The 18695-nt window shown below is 45.8% G+C and overlaps 1 protein-coding gene across 1 annotated transcript in view; it reads right to left on the bottom strand.

The window, feature by feature from the left end:
• Positions 1-1973: 1973 nt before the first annotated feature.
• The window catches only part of LOC117355196 (lymphocyte antigen 6E-like), a 42415-nt gene continuing 25693 nt past the window's right edge, over positions 1974-18695 (bottom strand). The window contains exons 2-3 of the mRNA XM_033933373.1: positions 17556-17672; positions 1974-2587 (exon numbers count right to left, since the gene is read on the bottom strand). Coding sequence (XP_033789264.1) covers positions 2457-2587; positions 17556-17672 — 248 coding nt within the window. The 3' untranslated portion in view covers positions 1974-2456. The remainder of the gene's footprint in view (positions 2588-17555; positions 17673-18695) is intronic.

The raw sequence follows: 18695 nt of genomic DNA, 5'->3' as shown, positions 1-18695 counted from the left end.
GTAGATAAAAGGACAGCATATTACACCGAGATTAACAGAGGGAAAAATAACATTGTAAGTGGTGAGGCTTCTGTTTAGGAGATGAATTTACTCAATCTTCTGCTATGAACAACCCTAAATGTCCGCATACCACTTCCATTTGTGGTCTTCTTATGCAATGTGCAAAAACAGCATCTAAAGCAGGAGTGGGCAACCCCGGTCCGTGAGGGCCGGAACCCAGTCGGGTTTTCAGGATTTCCCCAATGAATATTCATGAGATCTATTTGCTTTCAGTGCATATTCATTGGGGAAATCCTGAAAACCTGAATGGATTCTGGCCCTCGAGGACCGGAGTTGCCCACCCCTGATCTAAAGTATGCAAAATTCTCCAGGCCAATAAGACCCAGCTTGAGGTTAACTGCAAATGGAATGTACTAGATCAGTGGTTCCCAAACCTGTCCTGGGGGACCCCCATCCAGTCAGGTTTTCAAGATATCCCTAATGAATATGCATGAGAGAGATTTGCATATAATGGAAGTGACAGGTATGCAAATCTCTCTCATGCATATTCATTAGGGATATCTTGAAAACCTGACTGGATGGGGGTCCCCCAGGACAGGTTTGGGAACCACTGAACTAGATTTACAGTTGACCCCATTACAATGGGAAGTTTTTGGGTCCCAATCAATTCCTCCTTCTTTGCCTGCAGACTTGTTACAATCCTCTTATTTAAGGGCTGCCCAAGTCCAGTCCTCGAGATCTACTGGCAGGCCAGGTTTTCAGGATATCCACAATGAACATGCATGAGAGAGATTTGCATACCAAGAAGGCAGCGTAAGCAAATCTCTCTCATGCATATTCATTGTGAATATCCTGAAAACCTGGCCTGCCAGTAGATCTCGAGGACCGGACATGGGCAGCCCTGTCTTATTTCATTTTGCATAATGCTTACTGGACTCCTGCAAAACTTGCTAAACTTCCACGTAAAACACCTGACACCTGTTGGTCTTGTAATAACTCAGTAGGCTAATTTGTCACAATATTGGTCTCAAGTATGGCATACTATATGGAATGTGTTTTCTATATCTGTTCCGTTATCATATGACATTGTTATATTACGATTGTCTAATCCTAAGATTGACATTACATCCACTAGTTCCAGGTTATTTGATTTTAAGATCGCTCTGGCTCTGCATATTGTGATCCGCCATTGGAAGAATAATCAGTATGTCAGCTATCATGAATGGTGGAATAACGTATGTGCATATAGGAAATATAAAGAGATTATAGCATTAAAGCACAATCATATCATCCTTTATTAGAAACTGGAACATCTTAAACACACGGAGGGGCATAATCAATAAAAATGTCACAGTGCTGTTATATCTTACCTTTTGAAAACTAATAAAAAAATTTTTGAACAAAAACAACAACAACAACGTCTAAGTGACCCTTTTGGCCTAAGGCCCTAAACGTTGAAAGTAGAAGCAGGGAAAATGCCCATTATTAAAAAAAACGTCCAAAAGGAGGTTTTTTTAAATAATGGCCTGCCTCTACGTTCAGCTGTTTAAACGCCCAGACCACCACTACGTCTAAACATACACCATATAATCAACCTAAAAAAAGCCTAAGTCCCAAACGCCCAAAACAAGGGCTTTTAGGCGAAGGAGGGGCCAGTCTTTCATCTAAAACTGGATTCTGTAACCGGTGTCTGTCAAAAAGAACACCAGTTACAGAATCCCCCCCACCCCAGCAACGATCGGGCCAGGAGGGAGCACAAGCCCTCCTGGCCCAGCAACCACCCCACCCCGCCGATCCGGGCAGGAGGGAGCCCAAGCCTTCCTGCCCCAGTGACCCTCCACCCTGCCCGACAATGATCCGGGCAGGAGGGAGCCGAACCCCTCCTGCCCGGCAACCCCCCCTCGACAAGATCCGGGAGCCCAATCCCTCCTGCCCGGCAACCCCCTACCCCCACCCCCACTAAGATATGGGCTAGAAGTGCTGGGTCTATAGGAAGCCTCAAGACGAAGGCAACAGGGCTAGGTGAGGGTGGAGGGTTGAGAGGAGAAGCCAATAGGGAGAAATGGGGGTGGGAGGGAGGAAAGAGAAGAAACCAGGAGAGGGAGACGAGAGAGGGAAGGGAACAGCTGTGTAATATAACATTACTCCGTTAAATGGAATTCCACCCCCCAAATATCACAGTATAACAGTATGTTTAATAACTTTTTTGAACAGCATTTAAATGGATTTTTATTCATATAGAGTGATTAAATTATGCTTTGACAAAAAGAGAATATTGCAGAAGTTTCACTTTTTATTACAGTAATACACTCAGGAGTGATTGATTTAAGATCAGGCACAGAATGAAAGGAAGCCCGGGGTGAATCAGTCCCTCTGCTTCTTCGCACATTAGAGACCGGAGCGCAGCAGAAAGCCCACGAAACCCACTGAGACGGCCAGGGCCAGGTAGCTGATCTTCACGCTCTCTCTGTACCGTCATTACACAGGTCATAATCGCAGCATTTAAGGGAAATATCTCCCAAGATGAATTCTACTTCATTTGGTTCGCACACGGCAGCACATCGTTTATTGGTAATAAAACCTATATCTAAAACAAAGAAAATAATTTCATCTGTAAATCCATATTTGGGAATAATCTCCAATGAGAACATAAGAATAGCCTTACTGGGTCAGACCCATGGTCCATCAAACCTAGTAACCTGTTCCCATGGTGGCCAATCCAGGTCCCTAGTTCCTGGCCAAAACCCAAGCAAGTAGCAATATTCCATGCTACCGATCCAGTGCAAGCAGTGGCTTCTCCATGTCTTTCTTAGTAACAGACTATGGACTTTTCCTCCAGGAACTTGTCCAAACCTTTCTTAAAACCAGCTACGCTATCTGCTCTTACCACAACCTCTGGCAATACATTCAAGAGCTTAACTATTCTCTGAGTGAAAAAATATTTCCTCCCATTGGTTTTAAAAGTATTTCCCTGGAACTTCATCGAGTGTCCCCCCTAGTCTTTGTAATGAGTTAGGGTTCTGCTTCAGCTGCTAATGCAGTGTCCATCAAACTGTGTGCCCCAAAGAGATTCTGGGTGTGCCACGAGAGATTCCAGAATTTTACTTTATTTTTAAAAATTCCCTTTGTAAATATACACTAGAACAGATGACACTTACAGGACAGGATCGGGAGGCAGCAGGGAGGAAGCCAGGGCTGAGAGGGCTGGAGGAGAGACGCAGAGGAAGCCAGGAAGGATGAATAGGTGATCGGGGTAGCGGCGAGAGTTAGCTCCGCCCACCCCCTCCGGGTCAGAGGTCGCTTCGGTGCCCAGGCTCCCCCTTAAAAGGCAGGAAGCCTGAGCACGAGGCAGACCGCGGCGGCGTTCTAATATTGCTCTTGCTTATTTCTACTTACAGGACAGGATCGGGAGGCAGCAGGGAGGAAGCCAGGGCTGAGAGGGCTGGAGGAGAGACGCAGAGGAAGCAGGAAGGGTGAATAGGTGATCGGGGTAGCGGCGAGAGTTAGCTCCGCCCACCCCCTCCGCGTCAGAGGTCGCTTCGGTGCCCAGGCTCCCCCTTAAAAGGGGGTGAGCCAACGGCGCGCGGCCGTTCTGTGCACGGCGAAGGCGAGCGGCAAAGGCGCTCGCCTTAGCGAGGGCGCCTTTGCGAAGGAGCCGAGAGAAGGAGCCAGGAGTCCAGGCTGCTCAGCAGCATATTCAATCTTCAATCTTCTTAAATTAAAAAAAAAATAATATATATATATATATATATACCCTTTCTTCTTCTATACTCATTATTTCTTCTCTCTCTACTTCTTCACCTAGACACACATCGATCACACTCCAGTGCACCAACTTAATCACAAGGAAGGAAAAATGGAGGCAGCAGAAGGCCAGCGAAGCTTTCCAGTATACTGCATTGATTGTCACATGTATGACTACCTCCCTTCCGGGAGGCAGGCCTGCATATGCAGTCGATGTCAGGAACTGCCTAGCCTAAAAAAGGAGGTCGGGAGACTGCAGATCAAAGTACAGGAGCTAGAGGGACTCCGCTCCATAGAGGAACCAAGGGAATTTGAACCAACTGAGGACACCACCAGAGAAAACCACATCAACGAGCAGGTCAGAGAGCTCGAAAGATTCATCGAGGAGGCGTGCAAGATGGTAGTAACACAGGATCACCCGCTCTTCAGAAGGGAACAAATGGATAGAGGACAGGACCCGCCAGGAGACACCAGGACCCACCAGGAGCCGAGGGAGAGGAACCTTGCGGAGTAACCAACCAGGAGACGGAAGGATTGGAGGACCCAATCATCGACACAGACCTGAGACCCAGGAGGAAGCTGAGGAGAGGAAAATCTGCTATCGTGGTGGGAGACTCAATCCTGAGAGAGGTGGACATAGCAGGAGGCAGAGCGGATCGCCTAGTGACATGTCTCCCAGGGGCGAGGACAAAGGACATCTCCGACAGAATCGAGAGAATCATGGAGGGAGCTGAGACAGAGGACACAGCAGTGATAATCCACGTCGGAACAAATGACGTCAGCAGAAGGAATTTCAACATGACTACACTGACCAAGCAGTTTAAGATCCTGGGGAGGAAGCTGAAGCTGAGGACAGGGAAGATAGCCTTTTCAGAGATCCTGCCAGTACCGAGGGCAGATGCGAGGAGGCAGACCGAGCTGCAAGCAACAAATGGATGGCTGAGGCGATGGTGTGATGAGGAGGGTTTCCTCTTTGTACGGAACTGGTCAACCTTCCTGGGGAAAAACAAGCTCTACAGGAGAGACGGACTGCATTTGAGCACGGTTGGGACGAGGATGCTGGCACGTAACATCCAGACCTGCATAGACATGACTTTAAACTGATAACAAGGGGAAAGCCGATAGTCGATCAGGCCTCGACACATCGGACCACAGTATCGAGAAAGGATACTGAAACAGAAAATGGCAATAGTGGACTAGAGACAAAATGGACACTTTATGGACATAAACCCAAAAATGCAGCACAGGGACCCGAGAGGCAATTAGAACTAGAACCAGAGGGCTATCAAAGAACAAAGAAGCGGGCAGAGGATGGGATAGACACACCACAGGAGGCAGCACGAGAGGAGACCAGCAGGAACAACAAATCAAGAGTAGATCCAAAAGAAAAGGTAACAAACAGGGACTTAAAATGCCTATACACAAATGCTAGGAGCCTAAGGACTAAAATGGGGGAACTAGAAGTTATAGCCGGAAATAAGGACCTAGACATAATAGGAATCACAGAGACATGGTGGACAGAGGACAACAAATGGGATGTGGCCCTACCAGGGTACAAACTCTACAGGAGGGACAGGGCACACAAGAAGGGGGGAGGAATAGCACTGTATATAAAGGACTCCATTCCTTCATCCAGAACAGAAACAACAATAAGGGCAGACAGTCTGGAGTCGCTATGGGTTAAGCTGACAGGAGGGGAAGGAGCTGACATCAAATTGGGACTGTACTATCGCCCACCAGGACAGCCAGAAGGAAACGACCTGGACCTGGAGGCTGAACTGAGGCAGGTGTGCAAAAGTGGAAGGGTGGTGGTTATGGGGGATTTCAACTATCCGGGAATAGACTGGGGCATTGGGCACTCAAATTGCACGAGAGAAACTAAATTCCTAGAGGCGATAAGAGACTGTTTCATGGAGCAGCTGGTCACGGAACCAACGCGAGGGGATGCCACTCTAGACCTAATCCTCAACGGGCTAGAGGGACCCGCAAAGGAAGTGGTGGTACTAGCACCATTAGGAAACAGCGATCACAACATGATCCAGTACAAATTAAGCATGGGAACATCAAAGGTAAAAAGGACCACAACGACAGCACTCAACTTCAGAAAAGGAAACTACAAGGACATGAGGAAAATGGTAGGAAAAAAGCTGAAAAACAGCTCAGGGAAGGTAAAGACCGTAAAGGAAGCCTGGACACTTCTTAAAGGCACAGTGCTCGAGGCACAAGACCTGTGTGTCCCAAGGTTTAGGAAAGGGTGCAAAAAAAATCGAACTAGAAACCCAGCATGGATAACAACTGCAGTTAAAAAGGCGATAAGCGACAATAAATCATCCTTCAAGAAATGGAAAAAGGAACCAACAAAGGAAAACCAGAAAGAGCACAAAAGACACCAGAAAGAATGTCATCGAGAGGTCAGGAAAGCAAAGAGGGAATATGAGGAAAGACTGGCAGGAGAAGCAAGAAACTTCAAACCCTTCTTCAGGTATGTGAAAGGGAAACAACCAGCCAGAGAAGAAGTGGGACCACTGGACGACAGAGACAGGAAAGGAGCGATAAAGGAAGAAAAAGAGATAGCTGAAAGGTTAAACAAATTCTTCTCGTCAGTCTTCACCAGAGAGGACACATCCAATATCCCGGAACCCGAGGTGATTATAAACAGAGAACACGACGAAAGGCTGGTACAACTAGAGGTAAGCAAAGAGGATGTCCTCAGACAGATAGACAGGCTAAAGAGTGACAAATCACCAGGCCCGGACGGCATCCACCCAAGGGTACTAAAAGAACTGAGAAACGAAATAGCAGAGATACTTCGCCAAATATGTAACCTCTCCCTAAAAACTGGGGAGATCCCAGAGGACTGGAAAATAGCGAATGTCATGCCCATCTTTAAGAAGGGATCAAGGGGTGACCCGGGAAAATACAGGCCTGTGAGCTTGACCTCGGTTCCAGGGAAGATGATGGAAGCAATGGTAAAAGACACAATCTGTGAACACATAGAAAACAATGGACAACTGAAGGCGAGCCAGCACGGCTTCTGCAAGGGAAGGTCATGTCTCACGAACTTGCTGTACTTCTTTGAGGGAATAAACAGCCAGATGGATAAGGGGGAATCCATAGACATCATTTACCTTGACTTCCAAAAAGCCTTCGACAAGGTACCTCACGAACGGCTACTTAAAAAGCTGTGGAACCACGGGGTGCAAGGGGATATCCACCGATGGATCAAACACTGGTTGGCAGGCAGGAAACAGAGGGTCGGAGTGAAGGGCCAATACTCAGATTGGCAATGGGTCATGAGCGGAGTTCCACAGGGGTCGGTGCTGGGACCTCTACTCTTCAATATATTTATTAACGATCTGGAGACAGGGACGAAATGTGAGGTTATCAAATTTGCTGATGACACCAAACTCTGCAGCAGGGTTAGAAACACGGAAGACTGCGAAGACCTGCAAAGGGACCTAACGAGACTGGAAGACTGGGCAAAAAAGTGGCAAATGAGTTTTAACGTAGAGAAATGCAAGGTCATGCATGTAGGGAAAAAGAACCCGATGTTCAGCTACAAAATGGGGGGAACACTGCTAGGGGTAAGTAACCTTGAAAGGGACCTGGGGGTGATGGTCGACACATCACTGAAACCATCGGCACAATGTGCGACTGCCTCAAAGAAAGCAAACAGAATGCTGGGCATCATCAAAAAGGGTATCACAACCAGGACGAAGGAAGTCATCATGCCACTGTATCGCGCAATGGTGCGCCCGCACCTGGAGTACTGTGTTCAATACTGGTCGCCGTACCTCAAGAAGGACATGGCGGTACTCGAGGGAGTGCAGAGGAGGGCGACTAAACTGATAAAAGGTATGGAAAAATTTTCATACGCTGACAGGTTAAAAATGCTGGGGATGTTCTCCCTGGAGAAGAGGAGACTTAGAGGGGACATGATAGAGACCTTCAAAATCCTTAAGGGAATAGAGAAAGTGAATAAGGACAGATTCTTCAAACTGTGGGGAGCCACAAGCACTAGGGGTCACTCGGAGAAATTGAAAGGGGACAGGTTTAGAACAAATGCTAGGAGGTTTTTTTTTACCCAGAGGGTGGTGGACACATGGAACGCGCTTCCGGAGAATGTGATAGGCCAGAACTCTGTACAGGGGTTGAAGAAGGGTTTGGATAGGTTCCTGGAGGATAAGGGGATAGAGGGGTACAAATAGAACTTGAGGTAGGTTATAGGAATGGTCAGAGACCACTTCACAGGTCGCAGACCTGATGGGCCGCCGCGGGAGCGGACCGCTGGGCGAGATGGACCTCTGGTCTGACCCAGTGGAGGCAACTTCTTATGTTCTTATGTTCTTAAGTACGTCACGTACGCAAGAGTCTGTCAATGTTATGAGCACCTGTGTGTGTAAGGATACAACACCCACAGAAGCATCATTCTTTGATGCGATTGTTCCTCGAAAACTAACCACAAGTAATTTTTTTAATGCAGCAGCTTTTTAAAAAAAAAAATTATGCATTAGTTATCCGAACATGAGCAATAAAGCAATCAAGGCTTTGTTACCGTTTTTATCGTCTTTGCAAATTTGGATTTTCAGCTCTGACAGAAATTAAATTAAAATAAAGAAAATGACTGCAAATGGTGGATGATGAAATGCTTGTTGGCTTGTCGACTATCAAGCCACATTTTGAGTTAATTTCCACTCAAAAACAAACACATCCATTGCATTGATGAGCAATTCTGTTCTATCTACTTTAGGGGTCCCTTAGTTTCACCGTTGTTAAAATTACCCATCCATAGCTTAAAGAACTTTTAATAAATAATTCTCAAATTTAATTTAACTTTTTGGTTTTGCAATTTTGTAATTTCAATTATAATGTGGCCACGAAAAACATTTTCTCCGTTTAGTGTGCCAGAGGTAAAAAAAAGGTTGAGAGTCATAAGAACATAAGTATTGCCTCTGCCGGGTCAGACCAGGGGTCCACCATGCCCAGCAGCCCGCTCCTGCAGCAGCCCTCGAGGTCCTTGACCTGTAAGTTCCCACCACCTGAATTGTTTATGCCCTAATCCTGAAGTACCCTGTATAGTACCCCTCTATCTATACCCTGTAATCCCTTTCTCCTTCAAGAAGTCATCCAAGCCCTTTTTGAAACCCAATTTTCACTACTTTTACCTAATTACATCTGAAGACGGAATGTAAATGACAGTTCCAAATGAAAAAGCAACACTCAGAACAGGATTTTGCTATTGCAAACTTCTTCATGCAAACAGTGGATCATTTCATCTTCAACTTTGCTGAACAGTGGAGTTGCCTTTGTTTGTTGAATTGGTTACTGGTCTCCAGTCAAATCGAACAGTGATAAGTTGGGTCACTTTGGAAGCGGAGATAAAGCTGAAGCTAATTGCAAGTCTTGGTGACCAGATATATCTCTTCCACAATAGACTGCTGATCATCTGATATAAATTTTTACATTGGTGTGACTTGAGGGGACTTGATCGAAAAATTCAAGGTACTGAAGGGAATAGACTTAGTAGATAAGGACAGGTTGTTCACTCTCTCCAAAGTAGGGAGAACGAGAGGGCACTCTCTAAAATTGAAAGGGGATAGATTCCGTACAAACATAAGGAAGTTCTTCTTCACCCAGAGAGTGGTAGAAAGTTGGAACACTCTTCCGGAGTCTGTCATAGGGGAAAACACCCTCCAGGGATTCAAGACAAGGTTAGATAAGTTCCTGCTGAACCAGAACGTACGCAGGTATGGGTAGTCTCAGGGCGCTGATCTTTGACCAGAGGGCCGCCACATGAGTGGATTGCTGGGCACGATGGACCACTGGTCTGTCCCAGCAGCAGCAATTCTTATGTTTTTATGTCTGGCCCTCATGACTCTGCCTCTTCTTTCTACTTACTTTATGGATGAGCCTGACAGACACACAAATTTATCCTTATCTTGTTTCTCCTCTGCTCTTTTCTTTCAAATATTTTGCAGTTCAACCACCTAACTGAAGCAGGTTAAACCCACGGACTCTCAAAAGTTTAAAGTTAAAAAAAAAAAGTCACAGTTCAGACGGGTCTGCGCATGTGCCCGAATCGCGCAGTGCGATCCATGCAGGCAGATGGGAGCGTTCCTCCGATCACCCCCATCTGCATATTTTAGGTTAGTGAATTCATCGTACCTGCCCGAATCGGAAGCGGATTGTTCCGATTCGGGCAGGTTAGTGAATCTAGGTTTTGGCCAGGTACTAGTGACCCGGATTGGCGCTACTTGGCTTGATGGACCATTGGTCTGACCCAGTCAGGCCATTCTTATGTTCTTAAAGATTCCAATTTAATGAAAGCCTTCTGTGTAATTGGGCAGCCTGATGATGACAAAGATGAAGATGAAGAAGCAAGTGATAAATTAGTCAGCACTGCTTCTAATGTAGATGATAATGACAGTGATGACAAAGCGGTGGTGCCCCTCCCCCACCCTCTTCTCCGTTCCCCCGCTCCTTCCCAACCCTCCCTGCCATGCACACACACACCCTTCCCTCTCCTTGTACCTCTTTAATTTCCCCAGTGTGAGCGGCATTATGGGCTTGCTGTCCACATTGTGTTGGCTCTCCTGATGTCATTTCCTGGGTACGGGACCCGGAAGTGATGTCAGAGACAGCCAAGAGTGATGTGGGCAGCAAGTTTGTGATACCGCTCACGCCGGGAAAATTAAAGAGGTACAAGGGAAGGGAAGAGGTGCACACGTGTGTGTGTGGGGGGGGGTCAGGAAAGAGCAGGGGGGAGGCCCACCAAGACGGAACTCGGGACAGGCTGTCCCCTTTACTAGACCTCTGTGACAAAGTATTCTTCACGATATGGAAGTGAAGTTTTTAGGGTTACTAGATGTCCGGATTTCCCCGAACATGTCCTCCTTCGTGTAGGAGGGCATCCGTGCATGCGTGGATAAGACGCAATGATGTCGCACGTATGTGCATGTGATGTCATTGCATTGTATCTGTGCATATGTCGATGTCCTGCCTGACGAGAGCAGGCAGTGGGGGGAGGGGGGAGGGATTGGAGGCGGGATTGGGGGGGCAGAACTAAGGGTCTGGATTTTCCAGACAGAAAATCTAGTAACCCTAGAAGTTTTCAGACAGAGATTGCATTGATGAATATCTGCCAGACCAGTCACAAGACATCAGTCATACCGTGCTTACCCGAAAATAAGACAGTGTCTTTTATTAATTTTGGGTCCAAAAAATGCATTAGGGCTTATTTTTGGAGGATGGCTTATTTTTTCATGTACAACAATCATCTCTCCATTCCTCTTCTCCGCCCCAGTTCTTCCTCTTTCCTTTCTCCCACCCCCCATATGCAGCTTCTTTCCTTCCCTCCATCCCATCCCCCTGTGCAGCAGAACCCCACCCACCCACCCACCCACCGTGAGACTGACAAACCTCCGCCCTGAAGCCTCCATAAACAGCAGCGGCGGTAGCACTCAGTGATGCGGCTGAGGGAAGGCCCCGGCGGAGAAGGCCATGAAGTAGCCCCTTCAGAGCGCTGCTGCCGCTGTTGCTTTAGGAGGCCTCGGAGCGGAGGTATGTCAAATCTCACTGGGATGGGGACCCCTGAAACGATGAGCCTAATTTTGGGGGCAAATCAGGCAGGGAGTGTTGGGGACATTCAGGAGGGGGGGGGGCTTCAGGGTTGATCTTAACTAGGGCTTATTTTTTGGGGAAACAGGGTAGTGGAGCCTTGCCTAATTTGAAGAAACTTTTTAATCACACTGAGCAATTCCCCTAGCCCCGGCACCCCCAGTCCTGTCACAACACCAGGCCCACCCCCAAACCCGCCCTAATCCCGCCTCCAATCCCCTCAGCCCCACTTCCAATCCCACCCACCCTCACCGCTGTCAAAGTGCCGGGTTTTGAAAAGCCGTCCAGGAAAATCCAGTCGTCTGGTAAGCCTAACTTTAGCTCCCTAGATTGGCTTGCCTTGACAATCTAAGCACCTAACTTAATTTTGTTTTAATTGGCTCAATTGGCACTATTAATTGAAAAGGACCATTAAAAACCAATCAGAATAAAGATTTAATAAATCTAAACATAATCACTGTAAAAAATCTTCTGAAATGTAATGTGTCAAAAAAGTTCTGTATTGTACATCTTGATTAGGCAACTGAAACATTATCCGATTTTAAGCTGGAAACAGAATACAGAATTATTATATGATTGACTTATAATTGAGTATCAAACTTCTAAAAGATAAGACATAAGATATATGATAAAACAGATATGCCTGAACACCTTATTTTAGTATAAAGCAAAAAACATACTGGAAGTAAATGTGTCAATAAGGAAGCAGTGCAGAACATCAGCGCCACCTAGTGTCAGCAACAGAAATCAGGTTGTATGGCAGAAAAGAAAATTTTTCTGTATCCATAGGTAAGTGATTTACTGTATTATCACTTTTAATTTACATATAGCGATATAGTATTTGCCTATATCCCTTTATAATAAAAGGCTTGAATGACCAACCTTTAATGCTAGATTAAGAAACAGGAAACAATCCAAATTTATTGAGAAAAAAGACACCGCATTTGCCAACAATTAGGAGGAAGCTTATCTAATTAGTTACTATACTCAAATGTATGCTTTTAATGCATGGATTATTATATGGTAGAACTATTAGGTTGTGTCCAGAAACTGCAGTGGGGAAAGTGACTGAACCGCAGCACAGAAGGATGGCGATGCCATATTGTTATTCCCCTCAAAGTGCTACGCAGCAATTTTAATAGGGCAATAATATCAGAGAAGTTGCAGACAGGGAATCAGATAATAAATTACACAGTTCAAGACATTAAGGCTCAATTGTTGCATTTGATAGTTATCAATGAAGTCCTCAAGTTTCGCTGCTTCATGGTAATTCATAGTTTTGCTCCAAGTGTTTTAAGCGCAGGTCTCAGCTGTAGAAAAGCTTTATATTTTGGGGCTGGGAGACTTTGCAAGGTCAGGTACAATTAGGGGTACCAAATGGCTCCAGAAAAAGGAGGATGGATTGAAATATCTGGGTTTTAATTCCATTGCTTTCAGTGGATGTAAAACTCGGATGTCTCAATCTGCCTCCTTTTTCTGGAGCTATTTGGTCACCCTGGATACAATAATAATTCTCTTGCCTTGTATAATATTTATCTTTCCCCCCTTAGTTAGCGGATAGTAATTTATGAAGATGTTGATGGCTCAGTATTCTTGCTGCTATCAGTTTTGGCTGAGAAGAATTAAGCGGTTTAGAAGAAACATGGTGTACTCTTTCAATTTACAAATGGTCAGTGAATGTAATATCAAGTAGCTGAGGAAGAAGGGATGTAGCCTTCAATCCTTAACCTTACTCTTCTGCCCTCCAACCCAGCCAGCAGATTAACCCTTCCCCTGTTTGTCTTGTTTAGATTGTAAGCTCTTTGGAGCAGGGCCTGTCTTTGTGACTCTGTACAGCGCTGTGTAGAAATAATTCATAGTAGTAGTGTGAAGAGTTTCAGTCTTTGGGAAGCAGAGCTGAGATTGTGATGTCATAAAGCCTCATTCCACCAATAAGAGCCAACCTCATCAGTGATGTCACAATGGGCTAGATTAACAAAGCAAACTGATTGGTTTGCAACCCCTTTATGAGCAAATTTCCCCATTCACTAACCTCTCCAGCGATCCGCTTCGGATCCGTGCATGCAAATGAGGAGAATTGCATGCAAAGTAAGCAGGGACGTGATTCACAACACAAATTTGGGACACCGATTGGGCTGACCGATCAAGAATAGAAGCGACTGCTTGGGACCAGTCGCACAGATTTCTGCCGACTCTCCTGCTCCATTGCCCTGCTCTCTGCTTGTGTAGGAAGAGGTTTCAGGCACTGGGGGAATCGTGTGGCTCCTGTCCCTGCTCTGCTCTCAGCCCTGAGCTCTGCTTTGGAGCCGATTTCTAACCAGAGAAGGCAGGAAGTGTGACTCTTTCTGCCACCTTCCCTGCAGTGTGAGCCCACAGGTTTAAAGCGGGGCTGCACGCCGCAGTGCAGCCCCACGGGCTCGCACTGCAGGGAAGGCAGCAGAGAGCAGGAGAGTCTGGGTGGCCAGAGCAGGGCTTCTTTAAATTATTTTTTTCCCTCCATTGTAATTATACATAGCATCTGCAATAGATGTATCTTCTGGCTGTTCAGTAGTGACAATCCTGCTTGATGCAGAAACCCATGCCAGCCCTTCCAGTTCCCACCAAAGGGGCCACAGCCGCTTTAGGGCTCGCCTGAAAATTATCCAGAGCTATAATAACTTTATTCTTTTATACCACCATAACCAAAGTTCTAGGTGGTTTACACTAAAAAGAGCTGGACAATTAGCGAAATACAATAATACAGTAAAAAATACAAATATTTATAAAACTCACTAAGTAATAAACTTATCGAACAAAGTGGTCTTAATTAATTTCCGATAACAAAGCTTGCTGAATACATTTACCTAACCAAGATTGTTGCTAGGGTCCTATCTAAGAAGGTCTTATATCTTCACCTATTAATTTTTGGATAAGCAAATAAGTAGAAGTTTCTAGTTTCTCTTGATGGTCTATGCAACACAAAACGAGGAAAAAGGTAAGCTGGAGACATCAGGAAAATTTGAATAATACTCTTGCCTCCAAAGGCAGCCAATGAAGTAAACGATAATATGGACTAATATGGTTCTTTTTTAAACCAAAAATCAATCGAACAGCTGTATTCTGAATAATCCTTCATTTCCTTAGGATTTTTTTGGGTGCTCCTAAATAGATGATGTTACAATAGTCCCCCATGATTCACGGGGGTTCCGTTCCAGGAACCCCTGCGAATCTCGAAAAACCGCAAATATGGTTTTTCATGGGGTAGCCTTAAAGGGCAGCGGGAGAAGGCAGCAGTTTCTGCAAGGACAATGTTATGGATTCGCCAGTGGTCAGGTAATTCTTCATCTAAGGCTACACTGAGCAAGTTGCCTTTTAAAGGTTCGCTCTTGTTTGGTCAGGGTTTGGATGACCTTATGGCCAGTGTGCAGGACTGTAAGCCTAAGGTGCTGCCTGGCTCTAGACCTCACCCAACCAGGGGGTCGGCACGTCTGAATTTTCATCCCTTCTGGCGAACTTCACAGTACGCTTGACCCCCCTGCGGCGGGACAGCATTTTGGAGTTTCCTCCAGACCTCGCTTTGGAGGTGCAGTGCACCAACAGTCTTTCAACCTTGGCCTGAAGGGGAACTTCTGTACATCTTTCCCCCGTGGCCCATGATAGGGTGTTCTCTCACAGGGATCCGGTGATCCTTGTGGCTCCGGACCGGCCCAGAAGGCCTTGGTACGCAGTCCTTGTGATGTTGAGCTCAGAGAGGGGTCTGCGTCTTCCTTGCCTTCGATGGCAAGGAAGACGCAGAAACTGAATAAACTCCCAGCTTAACAAAAACTTTCAACATATCATAGAGTGTGTCTGCCAAATAATTCACCCCAAGGTCAAGGTCACGAAGGACAATCTCCTCAGGATCCTGACAGAGTTTGGTATGACATGTCCGGGCCACAAAGGAAGTGGCCGCTGCAGCTCGTACTCCCGCCACAATGGAATCAAAAAGCCGCTTCATGACAAAATCCACTCTTCTGTCCTGGACATCATTCAGGACAACCCCTTCATCTCAGGGCAAACACTAGGAATTGAAAACAAATCACGAGCAAATCATGCAGGGCCTGATTGCACTTCAAGATCTGAACCACTTTGGTCTTACAGCCTGGCGCTTGAGCGAGTGGCCTTGATGGCCAGGGGTTATTCCTCTGTGGTTATTGCCACACTCCTTCAGAGCAAGTGGAAATCAACTGTATCGGCCTATGCGAAAGTTCTAAACAGAAAGATACTGGGGCATACAATATTTTCTCTATTCAGAATGGGATTCCAAGCTATAAAAGCCTGTTTCAAGGTTTTTCTTTTCTGGAAATCCTGGTTTTTACCTTGTTCCTCTTTTCTGTGCCTGCTGAGGCACTCGTATGTTGTGGAGCATTCTGACACTGTTTGAATCTTGGTTTTTGCTTGTTTTCTTGTTTCACAAACTGCTTTTGTTTGTAACTGAGCTGAACATTTTTGGTTTTGTTTCTTAGGAATAAAGTTTGGAAAAGTCTCTGGTTGTGCAGGGTTGTCTCTCTGGTCTCCCCAAAATCCCTGTGCAGCTCACAGCGGCCCACAGGAGCCAAATTCCTGTCACAGGTAGCTCAGAACCCATTGCTCTGAAGGTGCCCATGACACTGGGACAATGGAGGATTAAAGTGAATCGCCCAAGGTCACAAGGAGCAGTGCTGGGAATCAATTCCACAACCTCTGGGTGTAGAGGCTGCAGTTCAACCAGTCTCCAGTTAAACTGCATAAAACTGCTCAGATTTTGAGGAGTTACCACTTACTGTGATGTGGAGCATCAAATATGTAGAATTGTCTTCAAAAGTTGGTAAAAAATTGATGGTAAATTGGGTGTTTTTTTTTAAATGTCTCACATTGCAGAGCTCTCTCCAGGCACCTCCCCTCCCCCCATCAACTTACCCAGATTTAAGAGGGAGACTTTTTGGCTAGTTCTGGTTTTGAAGTTGCATCCTAAAGCAGTGTGGGAAATACGAGGGGCTGCTGAAAAGTTCTCAACCCAACCAAGAAGAGAATGATGTGGAGCCATGAAACTTAGACGTTATTCCACACTTTTCTTGACATTTTTCATTTCATTTCATTGATTTGCTCCCTCCACAGCTTCGATATTTTGGTTTGTAAAATAAGGCCCCGATTCTCGAACTGGCGCTGATTTTCTAGGCGTTGGTAGGCGCCCATAGCTCCATTAAAAATGCTGTCCAAATGGCGTTTTTAATCGAGATTTGAGGTGCATACCGGTGCCCAGAAAATAGGCACTGGAATAATGCCTATGTAGGTGCTGTAGACTGCCAGACACCAAAGTCGGCATGGACAATGCCAGGCAAGGTGTTAGGCCTAAAGCAAGTACAATCCACAGAAGAAGTCACATATACCCACAGTAAGTACACAACAAAAGAAAAATGGGAAAGGAACTGAGCATCTCAGCCTGGGATATATCAAAGTTTATTGGATAGTCAATTATTGTAATAGAAAACATATAGAATAAGCAAACCATTTTGCGATTCCTTCCAGACCCAACACAGTCCATGTTTCAGCTTCAAAGAGAAAGCCTGCCTCAGGAGTACTGATGGTCATCCAGTAGATGGCGCAAGAGCACTTAATCATCTGTGTCTCACTGTGTGAGACAGTGACGCAGAACCTTAGAATGAAACTGTATCTGTAACCAAGATAGCACTCAAATGCTGCGTGACCTCTGATTCAGATAGTAGATGCGGTGGATGGGCAGACTGGATGGGCCATGTGGCCTTTATCTGCCTTCATGTTTTTATGCGTTTATAACCATGAAGTTCTATGACCTCACAATGCAGGTGTTAAGAGCCTTAGCCAATGGGAAGAGGAGGAAATAGTAGATACTGTGGATGGGCAAACTGGATGGGCCATTTGGCCTTTAACTGCCTTCATGTTTCTGTGTTTCTCATACCCTCTTCCAAAACCATCTTTTACACTGAACTCTCTAATTGTGCCCTTTGGCCTAGAACACGGTACAGCACAATTGTTAATATACTGTATCTATTAATCTGTGTCTCATGGAGTTCTCTTAATTCCTTGCTCTGTGCTGTAAGGAGCAGACCCCCCCCCCCCCCCCCCCCCCCCCCACACACACACACACACCCTTCTGCTTCCTGGGTGCTGCTAGGAGTTCAACGGAGTGCTCAGTGGAGTGGGTGCATTAAACTTACCTAATAATGAACCAGTAGTTGTCACGCAGAAGTTATCACTTGATGAGCAAGTTGTTTTTGTAAGACAGTCCTTGTCAGATGTTGCTGCAAAACACGTGTAGCACATCAGAGAGTCAGCTGTAAGGATACACATAGTTTTAATAAGATTAATCAATATTTCCTTCCTCTGCCAAGCTCTGATATTTTTCAAGCAGAATCATTGCTAGATATTCGGAAAACCCATTGCATTTTTCTCTCCTGCAGTGTTGTGATCAGGCTGAGCAGGGGATTCAAGGAAAAGTGCTGCCCAATTCAGGGAAAAACATTTTTTCGATTTGATTCAATTCAGCCTATTGTATTGATTATCCAATTTGATTTGATTCACTTTTCCCGCCCAATAGGGCATTTTTTTCCAATCGTCTTGGTGGGTTTATTTTCTAGCTTCTTCACCCACCCCACTCCCCTTTGCCCTCTCCAGCCCCATGCCAGCGCTGTAGTGTAAACAAAATGAACCATCAAAAACACCCTTTTCTCTCTTTGTTAGGTCCTAGCTAGGGTTACCAGACGTCTGGATTTCCCTGGACATGGAAACGTTAAATGTGATTGTAATATGTCAGATGTGTCTATTTTGTGATTGTAATATGTCAGATTTGAAATGTGTATCCTGCCAGAGCTGGTGTTAGACAGCAAGCGTGAGCTAGGACTAGGGTTACCAGATTTTCTAGAACTACAATCCAGACCCATAGCCCTGCCGCCCAGTTCCACCCGGCCCTACCTAGTTCTGCCCTAGCCACATCCTGTTCTGCCTCCAGCCCCGGACGTCCGGGCGCCAAGACAGCTTTTCAAAACCCGGAATATTGTCCAGGTTTGAAAACCTTCCACCTAGGAGGGACGTGTGACGTCATCACATCACACCAGCGCATGTGCAGATACCCTCTTGACAAGTGAACAGGTTAAGTGTGGCGGGGCTGGAGGCAGAACAGGATGTGGCTAGGGCAGAACTAGGTAGGGCCGGGTGGAACTGGGCGGCAGGGCTATGGGTCTGGATTGTAGTTCTAGAAAATCTGGTAACCCTAGTCCTAGCTCACGCTTGCTGTCTAACACCAGCTCTGCCAGGATACACATTTCAAATCTGACATATTACAATCACAAAATAGAAAA

Source organism: Geotrypetes seraphini, chromosome 2 (genome assembly GCF_902459505.1).
Source record: "Geotrypetes seraphini chromosome 2, aGeoSer1.1, whole genome shotgun sequence".
Taxonomy (NCBI): domain Eukaryota; kingdom Metazoa; phylum Chordata; class Amphibia; order Gymnophiona; family Dermophiidae; genus Geotrypetes; species Geotrypetes seraphini.
The sequence above is the reverse complement of the archived record's forward strand: the minus strand, read 5'-3'. Positions and strand labels throughout refer to the sequence as shown.